This window comes from Solanum lycopersicum, chromosome 11, assembly GCF_036512215.1.
Source record: "Solanum lycopersicum chromosome 11, SLM_r2.1".
NCBI lineage: Eukaryota > Viridiplantae > Streptophyta > Magnoliopsida > Solanales > Solanaceae > Solanum > Solanum lycopersicum.
In genome coordinates this window covers 718,412-738,066 of record NC_090810.1, presented here as the reverse complement: position 1 = coordinate 738,066, position 19,655 = coordinate 718,412, and the positions used below count along the sequence as shown (strand labels likewise).

The window sequence follows — 19,655 nt, the reverse complement described above, 5'->3', positions numbered from 1 at the left end:
TAAATTTTTAATATATATCTCTAATAAGTGAGTTTAAATTAGTATACATAATGCTATTATTATGTTTAATATAATCTTTTGATTAAAAAATATTTTAAGTGACATTCTTTATTAACAGTTTCTTGAACAATTATTTTATTAGTGAAGTCGGGTGAGTTACCTAATTGGAAGAAGATGAAGAAGTACGGATATTCAATATTTCATAATAATAAAATAAAATTCACTATTCCAATAAAAACGAAATCAAATAAATTAATATTCAAGCGTTTTATACTAGTATAAATAAGAGGAATATCTACGAGGATGATTAAATTAGTGCTAACACATAATATTTTATAAAGAAGATTAGAAATTGATCTTTTTTTGTTAAACCCTTTTCAATAGGGATTCTTGTATTGACTGACGTAATATAATTTGTATTTCTTAAATATATTAGTGTTTAACCAGTTATAACTAAATGTAAACTTTTTTTCAAGATAGAACCTCCAATATGAGGTCAAATGATGGTTAACAACTCAGCCAGAAAAAATTAAAAAATAATTATAATACAAAGGTTTTATTTCTTTATATCAAATCATCAAACTCTATATTGAGTAAGGTTTTTAAGCCTTTCAAACTGATAAATATGTGTTTTTAACATCTGTTGCATGATTTTTATCGCACACAAGTATTTTAGTTTAAAAAAAATGATGAATGGAAAATTAAACGTACGTTGTATTTTAAGTTTTTTTTGTTTAATTAATGGCACACAAATCGATCGGCCTTTAATTTACGCATTTGTACCTTCTTCAATAGCAAAAAAAATAATTTAGAAAAACTATATAAGAGAATATATTCGTTATAAAGTTCAGTAGCAGAACAGACATATTTATATTTTCTATAAAGATGTGTCCGTAATTATTATTCCCTTTTATTACAATTAACTAATTAACAAAGAGAGAGAAAGGAATAAACTATATAGCATTTGCAATTTAAATTTCTTCAGATATTTTTCTATCGAATCATATCCTCTATCTATCTATTTCAGACAAATGTAAATGGTGAACAATTCCTCTAACTCCTGTATTAATTAGAAGAATAATTGAAAAAGAAAAAAGAAAATGTGTTACCTTGTTGTATTGGCCACGATTGACTTCTCATGAAATAATATTACACATTTTGCCGATACTTCATCTTTTACTGGATTTTGAGTGAATATATATATATTGTCATTTCCTCTTGCCATTAAAAACTCGTAAAACACCATCTGAATCTCCAGCTACGAGTGTGCATTGATTTTCGTCCTTTTGTTGCCAACATACGCTACTAACGAACCCATGCTCATGTCTTGGTTCGCGTCCATACATCCATATTGGTTCACCCCATCTTTTATCGTATACAAAAACTTGATTATTTTCTGAGCCACAACAAATTAATCCACCCGGTTTCCATACCGATAACCCTACAAACCTCCTACTATTACTATGCCCCTTGTAGGTGCGAAGGACCTTCTGGTCCTCCGCATTCCACATTTTTAAACAACCATCTATGCTCGAAGAAATAATAGTACGTTCATCAAGAAATCTAATGTAAGTAACTGCTTTCTCGTGTCCATCCAGGACAAAGAGTGGGTCAAGCATTTTCCTCATATCATACGCGTAGACCCTCCGGTCAGCGCATCCAACGGCTACGATTGGACCTTTGAACGGATTAAATTCGACGCAACACACGGGTGTACTATACCCTTTGGTAGGTTGTACCATAGCTAAACACTTGCCACTGTCACCGCACCGCGGGTCCCACATTTGCATGGTTCCGTCATCGGATCCGGATGCACCCAAAACCGGATCGGACTGACAATAGTCAATGCTCCAAACCCGTCTACCACCATGCTCATCACGCTCGAAAACGGGCATTTTTTTCTCTAGGTCATACTCCATAACCACTCCATCGTAATCACCCGACCCTAAAACCCGACTCCCTAAACCGGGTTTCCACTTTATACTCCCGAGTTTGGCCGGAGTACAAATAAAAAAATCACATGCATTACTGTGATCTAAAGCGAGAGGCGCATCGCCGATACGCCTCTCGCCTTGGACAGACTTTACGGTGTAAATCCGAATTTTCCTAGCAATACCACCAGAAGCTAGGAAATTACCACAAGGGTCAAATTCCAACACACCAATTGTGTCACAACCAGATCCACTAAGATTATTACAAGATGAAATAATAGTAGAAAGATGAAAATCCCATTCACATCTTGCTTTTTCTTCTTCTTCTTCTTGATGCAAAATTGATGAAATATCTGTCATTTCCCATTCATACTACGTACTAATAATTTTTGGAGTTGTAGTAGCAAAAAAGAAAAGAATTGTTAGTGCAAAACATTACCCTTTTTTTGGAAATTAAACAAGAAAAAAAATTATAGTATCTAAAGTTAATGAATTTGAGTAGTAGTATAGTGTAAAGAAGGGGAAATTAAAAATTGTATAATGGCTTAGTTGTATATAAGTGGAGGAGACAAAAAAGGAATTGTGGTAGAATATGTACCTCATATTTGTTTTGCAAGAACTAAATGCTTGTGGATACTAATGCATATTGTGTTACGTGGAATAACCAAAGCCTTTTGTCTATTCATCAAAAGTACACTCTATTATGATTGAGGATTTAATAGATTTATGTACACTAATAAATTGGCAAGATTTTCTTTTTTTCTAAAATAATATTACTGTATTTTAGCTTGTGTGATAGTACATAATTGTTTTGAAAATACGAATGCATGTATTATTTTCGGATTAGAGATTTATTAGAAATAGTTTATCTATTCAATAAAATTAAAAGTAAGGACTAGGTACATCTCATCCCACCCTCTCTCAAGTCTACTCACTTGATATATTGTAGTTACGTAGAATTATCTTTATTTAATTTTTTTAGATAAATTATTAATAGGTATTTTTCAAGTGCTGACAAAAATAAATAAATAGAAATTAACTTTCAAATTCATCGTTAATTTGCCTCAAAGTATGGGGCCTTAGGAGAGATTATCGGGTTCACGTGAATGTATGCTCATATAGAATACATAGTGTCATTATATTTAAAACATATTTAAATATATATGTGTGAATGCGCATTCAAAATATTATATGATACAATAATGATTGGGTATACCTTTCTGAACGAGAATAGAAATTTTAATCTTAAATATATCTTGTCTAGTTTTCGTTCTAAAATTAGTTATCGCCTCTCACAATTAATTTTGAACCATACTTTTAAATGTTTAATGAGTGCAAAAGACAAAATCTAAAGATCAAATCAATTAAATTTCTATATTAGATTCACTTTTTCATAACAGTGACCATCCTCTATATTTTTTGAATACGTACGTATCTGTCTTTAAGTAATACATAATTAACAAAAGAAATTAATTATCATATAATAAAATCAACGATCAATTTTTTATTATTTATTTACCCTTCTTTTTTTTTTTTTTTTTTGATAGCTCAATAATATAAGAAAGTTGTTGATATGTAGTTGTTGTTTTTTTTTTTTGAGATTTGCAAGTTGATGATTTGATTCATTGACATGAAAGTGGATAATGTGTCATGTATGTTATTTTAATGTATATGTACCACTTGACTTAAAATGTGGGACAAGTTCATGGTATTTTATGAATCGGCATCGCAAATATGGCCTTTTCTCATTACCTATAAATATAACGTGTGGATACAAATTTAATGTATGATTCTACTGTCTCCACGTATGCTCTTGTATCAAATAGTTGCTGGAGATTTAAATATACAAGTACTTTTTATCAACTATTTTCTCTAATTATGTGATATAGTTGAATTTTTTAAAATTTAAACTTTTAAATATCAATAGTAATTTAGGCATAGAAGAAAAAAAAATAGGAGAGTTTAAATATAGAAACACTCATATTAATTGTTAAAAGGGTTGGAAAGAGGGACTCTTTTTGTTTGGTTGATTGTTTTTTGATAAAGTTTATTTTAATTCTTTATTTAATTATTTAATTAAATTAAATGGCCAAAATATTTTCAATTAATTAGTTGATAACAGAAATGTTGAAATTAATCGAAATGTTTTAACTTTTTAGTTGATTAACCCGACCCGATTCAGATCCGCGCACGACCTGTTTGATTTAAAAAATTTGCCATTTTATTTAAATTTTCCGCCGTTTTTGGAAAAATAAATGCGTTAAAATTAGTTATTTTGAAATTTACTCCAAAAAATTAAAATTCTTCATGAAACACAAATATATGCAATTGTTTAGATATAGAAAAATTATTTATATAAGATAATTATTTCATAGTTTTCAATTTAGGACTCCTTAATTTAATTTCAACAACAATACCAATAAATTATAATGACTAAAATCTAAATTAAGAAAAATAACTAAACTGCTCTGCAGGGTCAGTCTAACAACTTGGCTATTTCATGTCAGGTCGATTACATTATTTATTTGACTTAGATGTACATTTATCAATTTAGATATCATAAAAGAATAGAATTGTCTTTTCTCTTAAATAAAGATTTTAAATCTTTAAATTAAATTATTTTTTAAAAAAAAAAAAGAACTTTATCAGAAATACTGCGATCCAACCCGAAAAAAGTTCACACAAATTCAATCTTCTCTAGTTGATCTTTCTTCAATTAGAGTTTGGAACCAATGGTGGAGTTTGATGTGAAAACGGGTGATTCGAGGGACTTGAGTTTAATAAAGACTAAAGTAGTCATGTGGATAAGATAGTCTAGTCTTATTTGCCTTTTAAAATTGTCGTGAATTATATATAGCGGAAGAAGCTTAAAACTTTGATATCACGAGAAACATGAGGCTAATGTATTGCATAATGTTTTGTTTACATAGTGTATTGTTATACACTTGCAAGTAGATCATAGTGTATATACAACACAAAATCAGCCTCCATCTTGTACCTATGAACTTGTCATCATGTTCCTACATACACACCACAAAAAATGTATATTCAGCAAAACCTGTATTTAACAGAAAACAGGTCCTTCTATAAATGATTTAAGAGCAAACTCACCAAGTCACCTCCATCATTGTTCAGAGCCCCCATTCTCTAGCCACTTTATTGGCTTCTTCATAGACATAGTATACAACGTAAGTTATACCCGTCAGAAGCTCGAAAATTTCTTCCAATTTCACTTTGACTATTTCATTTGGCTTAAGGCGACCATTAACATAGTGGACCAACATTATGTTATCGGACTCCACTATCAACCTCTCTGGTTTCAGTAAAGTCAATCCATATTTCAAGCTAGCCAGTTCAGCTATCACATCATCTTCAAAATTAGATTCAAACTTATAACAGTATTTAGTTAAGCAATTTCCGCCTTCATCTTTGAACACGCCACCATATCGTCCAAGCTCACCCTCTTTTCTGCCAATACCATAGATGTTTAGCTTAAACCAACCAACCTGATGAGGCAATGCGCACATTCTGAAGTCACGAGGGTAACGTATAAAAGCCAAGTTTTCTTTAAACTCCTTGCTAATCTTCTTGCTTTTTAAATCATGCTTAATGACCATTTCAAAATACCTGCAACACAGATGTTAAAAAGTTATTTAGGGATGAAGTAAACCTTTCCCTCATATTGTTCCTTCAGGTCAGCTCTGTCACTTTATTGTTTTCTGGAAGCAAATACTTTATAAGTACTTTGCATGATCCAACCAACAAAATCGAGATTCTTCAAATAGCACTTAAATCTTACGACAGGCTGAAACCATCATATGCAACAGAGACTATAGGCTACTGATCTCGATGATATATATGCTAATTGGCAGAACCTTTGTTCCCAGTATCAATAGAACAACAATAGAGAACTGCATTTGAAAAAAAATAATGAAAACTTCAGTAACTAGTCACACATCCAAGTACCTCTGCCTGTATAACCAGATACATACTGGTAAATTCTTGACCCCTTTAAAGAAATGCCAGCCAAATCCAAGGAACAAACTAGGATACATCTGACAGTCGCTAGATTCTGGTATGGGAATCTCTTTTCTGAACAGATGAGTTATCGATAAGCGTATCCTTGTTGCCACAGTAAACTGATCATAAGACGGTAGGACCTCTTCCATAGCCTCCAATGAGTTTGTCAGCAGAAAAATCTGCTCAAGAGAAGATGAAGACCAGTTTGCTTCCAATATGTTGCCAAGAAGAAAATAACTAGGAGTAGGCATGTAGAACATAGTTGGTCCCTGAGCTTTCCTCCTACCATTTTCATCATTGTGAAGAGCCTTAAGACCGAATATCCCAAAAACTTTCATATCAACGGTAGACATCACAGGATCATAGATCTCTATATCGCCCATCCAATCAACACGATCTTTTAGTAGGAGAAATAAGGCAAGCTGAACTTGTGAATTGTAATTAAATTCAATGCTTCCCAAACCATAAATCACCACCTTAGCTTTTGAATTGGGGCCTACTGGAAGGTCACTCAAATGAGGGCTGATTTTCTTGAGACCCAAGACCATTTTAGCATAGAAGTTAGAGTTCTGAACATTCCTTTTCATCAGGTCTATCTCTTTAAGCAACCTTTTTACCTCATCTTCGATGTGAAAAACAGTATCTAAACTCATACAGTCATTCATCTTATGACTTTCAGATTATCGTTGACGTCTAGCAGTTTAAACACTGTCCAGAACAGTTAAAATGAATCAACCTTCCCTTATGTTTAGGACTTGATACAAACCTGCAAGTCTAGAACTTCAAGTACAAATCAGTAGCAGGCGGAAGTACTTTACAGCAAGAAAAAATACATTTCTCATTATTTGTGTAAGTTAAGAACTAAAAAGTACATAATTGAGTACAGAATGGACCCTCCTTTAATCCATTCAAAATCAATCACGTTGGATTTGCAATCATTTGAGTACAAATACAGAACTCTTCTAAACTCCATTTCTTCCATCTAGACCACTTTGAACTATGCACTAATGAAAATTGATACACTGAAGTTACAAATCACAGATCTAATACACAGAAAAGAATATAACAGTCTGTATTTTCATCTGGATAACACGCAGTTCAGCTAGAAAGTTGTGACAATTAGGTGGCAACTGTAATCCCATTCAATTGTCAGAATACATTCTGTCTCCTTGACCCAGTTGACATCTTCTCTATTATAAGTAGATTCTATTGACGTAAAAGAGGAATACAGACATACTCTCTTTCTTTAATCCATTCATACTATTAAACTGTAAAATCAAGAAATGCAATTATCGAGTAGAGATACAATCTCTGCTGAAGTCAATTAAGAAATGAATATTTTTTTTCTTGAATTTCCTATTCTGTCTTAAAGTATAACAGAGTTTCTTTGTATTTCATGTGGATAACAAACAGGTAAACTAGAGCAAATTGCTCTTCTATTGAAATTTGAAAACAGAAAGAGTATAGGACGATATAAACACCTAAGGGAATTCAATTCCTCACTGAATACCTAGCTAGTGCAATTTAAAATGAAACGGACTCTGCATTTCACAAGCAATTGTTCTTCTCGCTGGAAATGCTAGATCGCTCATACATACAGAAAACAAATTCGAAGATACTGAGAGCAACAAAGTCAGGAAACAATTACTTACCGCGAAGAGAAACGAATTCGATGATTTATGCGGTTGGCTCAGTAAACGATCGCCATTGAGGATCCTTCAATCGAGTTGAAACTATTAGAATTAAAACACATTGGAAGATACTGAGAGCAACGAAGTCGGGAAACAAGTAGTACTGTTACTTACCGAGAAGAAGAATCAGTAAACAATCGCCATTGAAGAGCTACCTTGAGAATGCGATGAGAACTTAACTTGTTGAATTCTGTTGAAGTTCGTCTTTAACACGAAAGAATTTTGAGCTAGTTGAATTGATGAGAACTTGTTGAGCTGTTGCTTGTAACTGCTCTGCCACATGGCAATGCGCGCCTAAAAGAACTACCGAATTATTGAGTTGAGTTAAGTTGTTGCTACCCAAATTGCCTTCAAATTATGTAGTAAAATTTTGATATGACCGGCAGTGCTAGTTTTGAAGTTGCAGACTGATTCGAACACAAATTTTGATTATTCAACCTACTGGCAGAGACTGTTTGAAGTTTCAGACTGATGGTGCTGCTCAGTCAATGAAGGGATAGAGCAACGCATCAATAAAATTACCGGAAGCAAGCGACATAGCCTGGTTCCAATACTCAGCGGTTGGGTATCAGAGTAAGAACGTGGGTGATGCAGATGAGACAGACATGTTACGAGGCAGAAAATAATATGAAGGATAAAAGCAGAGACCAGCCGTATGAGTGAAGGTGATGGGACATGTTAGAGGGTCGAAAAGAGAAAATAAACATGGAGACACTGGTCATTGTTTCTCATTTTCTCAAACACAAACCTAAACAACGTTTTCCAATAGCAAACACACTTAAATCTCATCAATCAAGTTGCCAAAAAAAAAATACAAATGAATTCCATAAGTGACAGTTGACTAAAATGAGAATACTGTGTCAAAATTACACAACCTATAACCTCATCTGTCCGGGTATAAGGAACTTTAACGAGTCTTTGGTATCCCAACTTAAATTACAAAATCAGCTGCACTATTGCAATTACAATAAACAAATCAGCAGTCTTCAGACATTTTAGATGGCTCCCATCTAGCCTGTACCTTTGAACTTGGCATCATATTCATACGGTTGCTGCACAACACGAAAAAAACAATCAGAAAAATCTAACTGCACTTTTTCGATCGTCAAAGAAAAAAGCTCATTCAAAACATATACAAGAGCTAGGTAAACTAAGAACTTAATATAACAGACTTGTCTACAAGTACTGTCCATTTTACCCATCTTATATAGGGGTTGGGGGGAGGCTAAGGGTGAGCAGAAAAAGAAATGATCTGAAGTCTATATAATGAACCAAGTACGGGCAAGTGTATTCACTCTTTACTTTATCAAGTGACAACAAAAAGATAGGCTGTCAAAATTAACCCACAAGTCCAAAAATTTCTTCTTTATTTTTTGGTCTGAACTCAGCTGTCTGCCATAACTGGAATCAAGATGCCACAACAAATAAACAGAATAGGAACAAATGACACTTCATTAAACAGACCAACAGGGTAGAAATTAACATTCTGCAACCCAAACCCCCCTTGCCACCCCCACCCCCAAAAAAAAAATGTTCCATGAACCATTTATGCATTCGAAGAAGAGGAAGAAGATAAGGACATGAAAATGCTGGGACAAGTTGGGCATTTACCAAGTAGATGGCTGAAATCGACCTGCCAGCAAACCATCTCTTGTGCATGGCTTGTTGAGCACGAGATGCAGCTTCAACACTATCAAACCGCAAGTACACGTAACCAGAGGTATTCCTGCCAAAAGATACATCTACGATCAATAGCTGACGAAAATGACATTGATTTACCAGTAAGTAGCCAGCCCGAATAGCTGATTATTGGATCATAATATTTAAGAATAAGACTTGTCTAAACAGGAATGGAGAACTAGCCACTTAAAAAACCACAGGGCAGTCAACAATACAAATTAACCACGTACTTGTCCACATGGATATGCTTGACCCTGCCATACTTGGAACATTCCTCCTTTACATCATCTTTAATATCCAAATCAAATTCTGGATCCGTCTGCAGCACACAATTGGAAGATCAATATGTTGTGAAATAACAGAGAATCAGATATGCACCTCCTCTATCCATGATGGTTCAGAAATGTGCTGTTAAATGTGACTCCACAGGGACACAAACCTCAGTTGCAGGATCAAACATGTTTTTTAATAACAAACACTCGCTGGGTATCCCAATGGGTTCAGGAGCCATGGAAGCAATGAGTTGTGTTGGGAGCATATTCTGAAAAGCTGTTGCTCCACCCATTGGCATGCTCATTGCTGGCTGAGCTGCACCATTAAGTGCAGGAACTCCTAGTGTACCCGCAACACTGCAGAGGAAAAATTTGAGCATTAGATTTTGCATGTAAAAACACTCCTTTTCTTTTTTCTTTTTTTGGGGGGGGGGGGGGCATAAAAGAGGGAGAAAGCTGGACATACCCTGAAGCAACACCACTGCGGTCCAATTTTGCCATAAGCATGGCCCTTGACTGAGCATTCAATGCCTGGAATACACAAAAACGATTCAGATGGATGTGCACTTTATAACAGAGATAGCAATTACTAAAAGCCTATTTGGCAGTTTTTCCCCATCTTTGCACAAGGTTAATATCATAGAGAATGAATTCATCAGATTTCTAATGTAACAGGCATCCACATGCAGAGGTACCAAGAGAAAAAAAAAGATCAAACATACGTTTTCGTTAACTTACAGGAAAAGGAAGACTTCTGTCTTCCCAGTAAACATCATATTACGAATGGATTAGTCTTTATTAAAAAAATACTAAGTTCCATCCCCTATACTTCATACTTCCTAGAATGAATGAACTCAGATCCACTGCTATTGAGCTGCTTTGAGGATGGCTTGCCAAGTATAACACCAACGATATACTCATTGAAATCACACAAGTGGGGTCTGGTTTAGTCAAAGTGAGAATTGTGCACCAACTAGCTGAAAAAGGGCATTTGATGTGCGTGCACTTAAATAACTATTCTTTGACATGGCGTATTAGAAAGAACAAAGCAAGATCCCCTATAGTAAACTCATTAAGTTTTTGCACAAGTTCAACAAAGTTTTGTTGCAGAAAATATATCATGGTAAAGTTGATGAAATTACATAGCACTCGCCTGTTGCACTTTCATGCGATTATTAAACTAGACAGAGTATAAACTATTAGTTGAACTTCAGCAATTACATAAATTAAAGTTAATGAAAGGAATATTAAAATAATGATTGAAAAGTTAGCTTGATATTGCAAACATCAACATCGATGTTTATGCAAAGATATGACACTTGCGCCCAAGTCATGTCTCATATCTAAAAGATAGCTTGTGTTTTGGGGGGGGGGGGGGTCCAACCGTCCAAGATTATTAAACCACCCATCCATTCCACATAGGATGGAGGACTCTAACCCTTCACGCTTAGGCCCAACGGGAGCATGGACCGGTAGCCCAAATAGGGATGGGCCTAGCTATAATACCATGTAAAGATATGCACCTGGGCTTAGCTCAACCCCATAGTTAGGGATTGAACTCTCGAGAAAATGTGGATATTGTATAAAATAGTATTATTTATGGGGCAGTGCTAAAGTCTCACATTTATTAACATCCCAAAATAGGAAAAAAGAAGTGCTGTAAATTTTCTAGAACATGTAAAAACAAGAACTAAAAATCAGGTAGAATTCTGCCTGAGTGGCTTCAACACAAAATTAGAATTTCCCTCGGAGGAAGAGATATCACTCGTTGAAAACAACATAACCAGATGGATGAAGTCAAAGCAGAAACTTCCTAAGCCTTGATAATGGCTCCGTGTTACGCTCTTTTTCGGTTTTATGCTTAGCGTTCATGGTTTTGTTTCTCTGTTTTCATCTGTGAACCAAACCCAGACCAAAACAAAGAATCACTATCTTGTTTCGGTTTTGTTGGTTTTTCCCACATGAAAATACAAATTCATTTCAATATCTACTAGAGCTAAGACACAATTTCTCATATGTCTATGTTTAGCGAGAATCAGTTAACTTGATTAAACCTATTATCTATTGAAAGCATATATCTGAGACAAAATTTCACTATGAGACGTGACAACTTACAAACCTATCTAGCCTCGATGCTAAAACAATAAATCACTTTGAAATAACTTCAATACAGAAGATTGGAGTACACAAGACGACGTTTTAAAAAAAAAATCTAAAACAATTTTTTGTGGTTAAAGATATTTAAAGTGTCTTGAATAAAAATATTTTTTTATGATCATAAACTTTATATATTAATGAATTATTTAGTTGGTTTGGTTCATTTTTTTCTTGAATACCGAACAAACACCATAAAAGAAAAGGGGAATTAGGAAGAAAGTAACAGAGAGATGAACAATAAAAATTAATGCATAACACTGGCAAAACATGGATGGACCTTTTACCACCTCCATCATACTGATAATTTACGAAGTATTAAACCTAAATAAAAGGAAAAGATGACTTGTAAGGTCCTTCTCTAATGATTTAAGAGCAAACTCACCAGGCCACCCCCTTCATCATCATCAAAGTCTGCAGTTTTAGCTCCAGCATCTTGTACTCCAACATGTTCAGTAACGGATGAAACCTGCATTGAACCAAAAAGCCAGTCAAGGATCAGTAGATATTGTCATACAACAGTATTCAGAGAGGTGAGGTCTACAGAGACCATACATCAGCAACGAGTTTCGTCTATCTACATACCTTGATGGTCCGACCCGCAATCTCAAGCTTACCATTCAAACTTTGAGCCGCCTTAGCATGTTCAAGTTGAGCAAACTAAGATGAACCACAAAGGAGATACTCAGAGAAATAAAATAATGATAGAGAAAACACAGGATAGAAATATTGCAGTTCACTAAATACTGACTTGGACAAACCCAAATCCTTTGCAATGTCCTGTTTCAGGATCTGTAGGTAATTGAACAAGCTCCACTGGCCCAAAAGCTTCAAAAATCTGACCACACCAGATACAACAGAAAACAATTAGAAATAGAAGACTTCACTGAGTCAGACTATTGTGGCAAAGACATTGGAAAAGTCAATTACACATGCTGGAAAAAAACTAGTGTTACAGAAGAAATAAAGTTTAGGCAAACACATGTATGGGTGTCTATCATGTACTGAATTTACAAGAAAGACAAAATCCCAAAGAAAAATCTTACGATTTTTTTCTTTCCTATAAATGAAGGATTTGATACATAAACATATAGGCGTTTTCATGAACTATATATTTCCTCTAAAACACAGATTTGTTCAGCAACATGTTATATTTTATAAGTCAAGGTAGATCGGCGTTGCAGAATATTGCGTCTTTAAGCGCCGCCATTATATAGAGCACATGACAAGTGAATATTCTAGTGGCTATACACAGATAAAGAGAAGTCAGTCTTGTTACCTGTCTAAGCTGCAATTCTGTCATGTTAAAGTGAAGATTTCCAACATAAAGTTTTCTTTCTGAGGCAGCATTTGGCCCCGCCAACCCTGATCCACCACCAGACGCAGTTGACTGAACAAGGTTCTTTTCAGCTTCAGAAGGTTTTACCATTACTGGTTGGCCAAAGAGCAAGCGACCAGATAAAGCAATAGCCATTGGCACGGACATAGCATCATAAAACTCAATGTACCTGCATAGATACCAATAATTCATTAACGAAACTGAAACTCAATGAACCTGCATGGATCCCTTGTTTTTTTGGTGCACCCAAGATATACCTAGTTGTTTAGATACTTGGGTGGCTTTTGTAGAAAATCATGCATTATGCAAGCTTCCTACTTCTAGATTTACACCTTGAGTACGGTGTTAGATTCTCCCTGTTGTTAATACTCCCTTCGTTTAACAAAAAATGACATAGTTTGACTTGACACGAAGTTTAAGAAAATAAAGAAGACTTTTGATCACGTGGTCCTAAAATAAAATTATGTCAATGTACGAAAATGCCCTTTAATCTTGTGGTCTTAAACATGCCACGTGGAAAGTTATTACCAAAAAAAGAAAGAGGTCATACTTTTAAAACGGAGGGAGTAATATTTTTACTTCATCTAAAATATCAATGGAAGTAACTAGCCCCTAGAACAGCAATAAGTAATCAATGTCAACAACCAGATTAAACCCGTGCTTGGAATTCCCAACAGTAAAAAGTAAGAAGAGCCACAAGAAACTTCTCGGAATTCCACAGAGGTAAATACACAGACCTTGGTCCCACTGGCATACCAATAGTACTTAGGTAAATGCACTTGAAATCATGCAGTTAGCATCTGATCCATATCCCTGGAACTTTAAATGCTCTCAAGACCAATTACTGCTGTTTGTTTTACTATGGTTGCAATTGTTATATTATCTACAGACCACATCTCATAACTATAAACTTCAAATGATGCAATCTTGGGATCCAGTACTTGGCAATCCAAATAAACCTCTTCATTTTGTAAGTACAATACAAATAACCTTAGCTCCACCAATCATAATGATTTTTCCAAGGAAATCAAAAATGCATGTTTACAACGACAACTACACGATCCTCGACTTAGGTCAGCATAGAACCATCACTTTACATTTCCTCTGCTTGAACACATTTTATTTACAACCCACAACCTTTCTCTCCTTATCCAGACTTGGGACTGGAAATATATTTTAGGCGTCAGACGTCATAGAACAACCAAACAAAAGGAAGATTTATAAAAAAGCAAAAACAGCCATGAGAAACACAGTTTTTCTAAAGGCATAGTGTAAAAGAGACACAGAAGTCGGAGGAACAAATCAAGAATACAGTTTGATTTCAACACAGCAATTTTATTAACCATCATTAGTAGACAAACAAAAATTCAGTTTGAATTAGGAAAATGATATGCCCCAATGCTACAGTCAATCAAATATGATTAGCGTCCCCCTCCAAAAAGAAAGCTGCACTGCATAAATCCTTGGGACTTTAAGGAGTACTTCACAAGCAAGATGCACATTAATTTACTTGAGAAAGAAATCAAGGAAAAATTAAATGCAAAATTGTAAGATAGAGAGTTGAGTTTCACAGACATACCCAACTCCTTTAGATCGCCTTGAATTCCGGTCCATGATTAACCGCACATCCCTCACCTAGAAATGTATAAAATGAGTGTCAAAATATAGAAATCACCAGGATAAACTGTATTTAGAGGGCCTTTTGGTACACTCATACAATATACACCACAAGACCTGCAATAGGTCATGCATAAAATCATCAGTTAAACCTGATCAGACTATCATTGCTCATCCAATCAAGTATAGAATCTTGAGACATGAGAATGTAATTAAGCTACCTGATACTGAAGGCAGAGAAGCAGTTACTGCAACAGCAAGGAGATGCATACTGCATGCACTAATAGTTTATGGAAGAAGGGTCAAGCGAAGAACACAAATCATTTTTTGGGTCCTAAACATTAAGTATCATATCAATTCTAGAGGACCACAAGAAAATGAAATTCTAGGACAAGCATAACCAGCACACATTGATCATCAAACCATAAATTTGCCAGCAGCATAGTTCATTTACAATAAAGCAATATAGAGGACCAAGTGAACTAACCTTTCCTGCTTGTGAGAAAAACTCATACACATCCCTTTCAGTCGCCTTCAAGGGCATCTACAAAAGTTCGAACCAAATAAATCAGAGAATGAACCTTTTGACCAGATAAACCACCTAGCTAGAAATGACTATGTATGTTGTATGTAGATGAAAAAGGCAGAAAAGAAGATGTTGAAACTATTTACCTGGTAAGCAAAAACAGTTCTCTGGTCCCTTTCTGGATCAGCTTCTGGTTCTATTTTTTCTTTCTTCTCCTTGAATCTCCTGTATAAATGACTCAGACCATGATGAGAATCTGTATGGCATAGATCATAGCAAAAAATTGTTTTAAACATGAATTTATTAACCAGCTAGAGCTCATGACCCTTCACTTTCTTATGTCACACTATAGAACATATTGAAGCAAATCAACCTCTAAATCACATTAACCTCAAGGCTAGTAAAGAACGAAAAAATATGAGGCTCTGGTTGTAAAATTTAAGTTGCACATAGTAGGGAGTGGATTTTCATTTCAAGTACTTTATGTAGCACCTGCTACATTGAAGGTAATCAACTACTATAAACATCAAAGCTCAACCAAACTTGCATAAATACATGGACATTCTACAAATTACATTATGACATGAGGAATCATCATCCTCTAAAGCCTCCCTTGCTGTGCTAAATTTCACCTCTTCTCAATTAGATGGAGTAGCTACTGCAGCAGGATAGATCATCAAGGCAAGCCCTTTGGAGACAAATGTGGAAAAAGTCAACAAGATTCTAAAGTTTTGGATAGACCAATAGGCTAGTAGAAAATGCAAACTTCATTTATCTACTTGTTTAGGTGAATATAGCACGATCTCCTCATAAATGCTCAATGACCCCCAATGAGTTTCATCTTATATATCTAAACAGGAAGCAAATAGAAATCCAACCACCAGCAAAACGCAACATTCCCAGAGAAAAAGAAAACAAGTACAAATAGAGCAAATTCTAGAAGATAATTTGAACTTTCGAAGCATCTTCAAGTTAAGAATATGAATGCAGTATGTGTTGTGACATTATACGCTGCCCAGCACCAAAATTTTGAGACTTTTCCCTGCTTTCACAAAAAAAGAATGACATATAGGGTTAATGTATTTTCGTCTTCGAACAGAAGAAAAGGTTGAAAAACTGATACAGCCTCACACCATATGCTTTGCCAACCTAGAAATTCAATACATCATTTGTCAACATCTCAAATCAGATTTAAGAAAAAAGTAACCTTAAATCCATCAATGCAAAAACATTAGAAGGATTCAAGAGTGAGCGAAAATCTCAAAGACCAAAAGAAACTTAACAGACCTTATCATACTCAATATATGTGGGAATAAGCCACTTCTTCAATCGAGCCTTGAAGGGTTTCCGCATTGTTAGCCCATTAAGATGTGGAAACAATCCATCTACGATTTCAACCCAAGTCAGAATATTACATTCTTTGTGGATAAACTGACACTCTTTTACGCACTTAGACCACTTTAAATTGCCTTCTCCGTTTGAACCTACTAGAACTCAAAACACTCAGCAGAGTGTGTTCAAGCACATACTTAAACTCAACCATTACCTAATTTTCTGTTTTTTGGGTTACAAAACAGTGGACAGCCCGGTAAAAAAATTGATATAAATTTGAGATATAAAGATGATGAGATGCAAATATTGATCATTTCTTTTTAGTTTTCGCAATGCCTTTCACCACATTAGCAGCTACATGATTGCAATTGCCAACCAACTACATAACTGCAGTTGCCAACCATATTGATGTACATTGGAAACTATTCATCAATCACTACATCCTGAATTAATAATTATCATCAAAACACTAATCATTTTGAAATAAACTCAAAATTGTTAAGAAGCAACAAACAGCAGCACTTGATATGACATGAGACTAATAATGTAACATAAGATACAAGCGAAGCAAAGAGTATAACCTGCTGTCCCGTGATTCAAAGTCACGCTCGCTGTCTCTCAACATCTCTTTCTCTCGCTCTCGCTCGATTCTCGAGCGACTACGGCTCCTCCTTGACCTCTCCCTCTCCCTATCTTTCTCCTTATCTCGCTCCTTATCTCTATCTCTATCCCGATCTCTACTCTTCCTATCTCTATCACGTTCCTTCTCCTTCTCCCTGTCTCTATCCCTCTCTTTCTCTTTCTCCTTTTCCCTTTTCTCTCTGTCACGGTCACGGTCTTTTGAGCTTCTTTCTTTGTCCCTCTCAGATTCCCGTTCCCTACTCCGATGCCTCGATGACCTTTCCCTATCTCTCTCCTTATCCTTCTCTCTGATGCTTTCGCCGTCCCCGCGAGACTTTTTGCTGCTCCGGCGCTCTCTATTGTCGTCGTCGGCGTATTCCTCACTTCCATCTCTCTCCCTTCGACGATAGCCTTTCTCGCTCTTCTCCTTCTCGGCGCTGCTGTTATTGTCTTTGTCTTTGCTCTTCGTAGAAGTACCGTTGGTCTCTTCCACAGTCTTCTCCAGATAATCGTACTCGTCGAAGTCCATTTGCGATGATGCTCTCTGCCGGTTGGCCGATGGCTCGGTGTTCCGCCAGTGAAGTACTGGTTAGCTTTGACGGAACCCTATACCGTAGCGAACTCTGAAATTAGGGTTTTTGCAAACTGGTTCAAACTGAGAGGCTATCAAGTCAGTTTTTTAGTAGTAGTTTGTATATGTGGATATTTTCAAGTTCTAATATACTAGTAATTTTTAACTCAATTGGTCCCTCAAATCTTAAGATTGCTCTATTTCTGTCCTCCCTGTTTAACACATACTGCCAAGAAAGTCCTTCAGGTATATAAAATAGGAAAAAGAATCAAATATGCTCTTAAACGATTTAAAAATGTTAGGGTATACCTCGTTTGAAGTTTGGCTCACTTGTGTTCTTGTCGTCAAACTTTTCGCATATATATAACATTAGTTGGTTTGCTAAAAATATCCAACTTATTTTTCCGTTTCTTTAAATGACAAATGAAATTATCACCTCCTTTTTAAATTACAACATGGCATTTATATTAAAAATAATTAAATTAATACGCCTCTTTTAAACAACCAATTTGATTCGGGCACTACATCTACCTTTTGTGAGACAAGTGACATGCCTTGGAAAAGATGTCTCAATTCGTTGTGCTGAGACCAAAAGTACCATGTAATCTCTACGTATGGTCATGTCTTTCGAGTTGAATATCATTTCGTATTTTTAAATACTCCATTTTTAATTATTGCATCGATGAGTAAAAAGTTATACTTGTGTTTGATAAGACTCGCTAATATATCTGATGCTTGATTGATTTTTCGATAGTATTGTTGAATTCGACAGTTAACATGTTGCATAACATTTTTAATAGCCTTGATGATATCTGATATGTGCTAAGAAATTTTCCGTTGACCAACTTTTCAATTTTCTTCCTTTGTCCGCCTTGACTTTAGTTTTATTCAAATTGAAATCAACAAGATAAACTTTTATGCAGTCGAGACCAAAAAAAATTTAGAGTGCAAGTCCTGAAAAAATAATAAATGATATATAGGATTCTGAAATGCTAGGTTTCCAACCACAAGCTCATTGTTTTTTGCTTAAAGAAGTTGTTGAAAGAATCAACAAAACAATTTTTGAATTTGTGTACTCTGCAATCATGACATTCAACCTATCAAATTTAAAAATCCTAAAATTTTTGTCTCTTGTCAAACAACTTATCCCCAAATATATAAATTAATCTTATTTAATTTTTAGTTGAATCACCTATTAAGCTTAATTTGGTTAAATTCTTAAGTCCAATGAAATCCATATGACTACTTTATTCAACTCCTCAAAAGCTCAAAAAATGGGACAATCCAATTCTCGAAACAGACCCAAATTCCAATAATCCATTCTCTTCTATTTGATTTCCATTTCCATCAGCCCAGTCAGCAATCATACCAAAAACGCCCAACCCACCAACATACATACAATACCAAAAACGACCGGACCTCGTTTTCTTCATGCCAAAAAACCCAACGCGCCTCCTTCTTCCTTTCTCCCGAAAACGTCGCATTAATTCAGATAAAACAGAGGTTTATTTCTTTCAAAAATTATGAAAAATCGAGAGCTAGTTTTTATTTTGTATTGATTCTTTGCTTGTTCGAGTTAAGCACACTGTGGTGTAGAAGCTTCACGGTCAAGCTCCCGCTGCTCTGAAAAGAAGAAGGTAATGTCTCGTTTTTCCTTTTGAAATCTGGGTGCTCTATTTTGTTTTTTGCCTAAAAGACTCATTAGCTTAGGACTTGTTACACCTTCGTGACTATGAGTAGCAAACTAATTTAGTGTACTTCCACTATAGGACTTATATACTTTTCTATTGTTGGGTTTGTTTGATAAGTTACAGTATATCCATCCATATGTGATAGATTTTAACAACAGTCCTTTAAATGAATGGAGGTGTACCTGTGAGCGAACATCTTGAGAAATGACA

The 19,655-nt window shown here is 35.1% G+C and overlaps 3 protein-coding genes across 7 annotated transcripts; all 3 read right to left on the bottom strand.

Moving 5' to 3' along the window:
* Positions 1-834: 834 nt before the first annotated feature.
* LOC101259391 (COP1-like protein) lies at positions 835-3,084 on the bottom strand. Its single transcript, XM_004249808.5, has one exon. It carries the CDS (start codon positions 2,289-2,291, stop codon positions 1,209-1,211), a length of 1,083 nt encoding a protein of 360 aa, XP_004249856.2. The 5' UTR covers positions 2,292-3,084; the 3' UTR covers positions 835-1,208.
* Positions 3,085-4,805: 1,721 nt separating this feature from the next.
* Positions 4,806-8,180, bottom strand: LOC104644442 (uncharacterized). 2 transcript variants are annotated; one of them, XM_010314156.4, is made up of 5 exons: positions 7,757-8,180; positions 7,604-7,667; positions 5,898-6,725; positions 5,043-5,558; positions 4,806-4,951 (listed from the first exon to the last, which is right to left on the bottom strand). In XM_010314156.4, the coding sequence occupies exons 3-4, from the start codon at positions 6,614-6,616 to the stop codon at positions 5,063-5,065; spliced, it is 1,215 nt and encodes a 404-aa protein (XP_010312458.1). In that variant the 5' UTR covers positions 6,617-6,725; positions 7,604-7,667; positions 7,757-8,180; the 3' UTR covers positions 4,806-4,951; positions 5,043-5,062. The 2 variants fall into 2 exon arrangements, with proteins under 2 accessions (XP_010312458.1, XP_069147772.1); XM_069291671.1 differs by having other exon boundaries at positions 5,898-6,717; positions 7,757-7,895.
* A 220-nt stretch (positions 8,181-8,400) lies between these two features.
* On the bottom strand, positions 8,401-18,080 carry LOC101259103 (uncharacterized). Of its 4 annotated transcripts, XM_019210997.3 has the most exons (14): positions 17,144-17,186; positions 16,518-16,615; positions 15,377-15,455; positions 15,192-15,248; positions 14,667-14,722; positions 13,028-13,256; positions 12,500-12,586; positions 12,334-12,408; positions 12,134-12,217; positions 10,061-10,125; positions 9,762-9,951; positions 9,553-9,641; positions 9,254-9,368; positions 8,401-8,694 (listed from the first exon to the last, which is right to left on the bottom strand). In XM_019210997.3, exons 2-14 carry the CDS (start codon positions 16,523-16,525, stop codon positions 8,653-8,655), a joined length of 1,176 nt encoding a protein of 391 aa, XP_019066542.1. In that variant the 5' UTR covers positions 16,526-16,615; positions 17,144-17,186; the 3' UTR covers positions 8,401-8,652. The 4 variants fall into 4 exon arrangements, with proteins under 4 accessions (XP_019066542.1, XP_010312457.2, XP_069147771.1 ...); XM_010314155.4 differs by lacking the exon at positions 16,518-16,615 and having other exon boundaries at positions 17,144-18,080; XM_069291670.1 differs by lacking the exon at positions 17,144-17,186 and having other exon boundaries at positions 15,377-16,379.
* Between the last annotated feature and the right edge of the window lie 1,575 nt (positions 18,081-19,655).

Bases quoted from the DNA above. Each gene is read 5' to 3' on its own strand.
- LOC104644442 (XM_010314156.4), bottom strand. From the start codon at position 6,616: ATGAATGACTGTATGAGTTTAGATACTGTTTTTCACATCGAAGATGAG. The intron at 5,559-5,897 runs GTACTTGGATGT...TCTGTGTTGCAG, and splicing joins ATCTGGTTATACAGGCAGAG to GTATTTTGAAATGGTCATTA.
- LOC101259103 (XM_010314155.4), bottom strand. From the start codon at position 17,712: ATGGACTTCGACGAGTACGATTATCTGGAGAAGACTGTGGAAGAGACC. The intron at 12,218-12,333 runs GTATGTAGATAG...GGTTCAATGCAG, and splicing joins TTGCGGGTCGGACCATCAAG to GTTTCATCCGTTACTGAACA. The intron at 8,695-9,253 runs GTAAATGCCCAA...CGTGTTGTGCAG, and splicing joins CGATTTCAGCCATCTACTTG to CAACCGTATGAATATGATGC.
- LOC101259391 (XM_004249808.5), bottom strand. From the start codon at position 2,291: ATGACAGATATTTCATCAATTTTGCATCAAGAAGAAGAAGAAGAAAAA.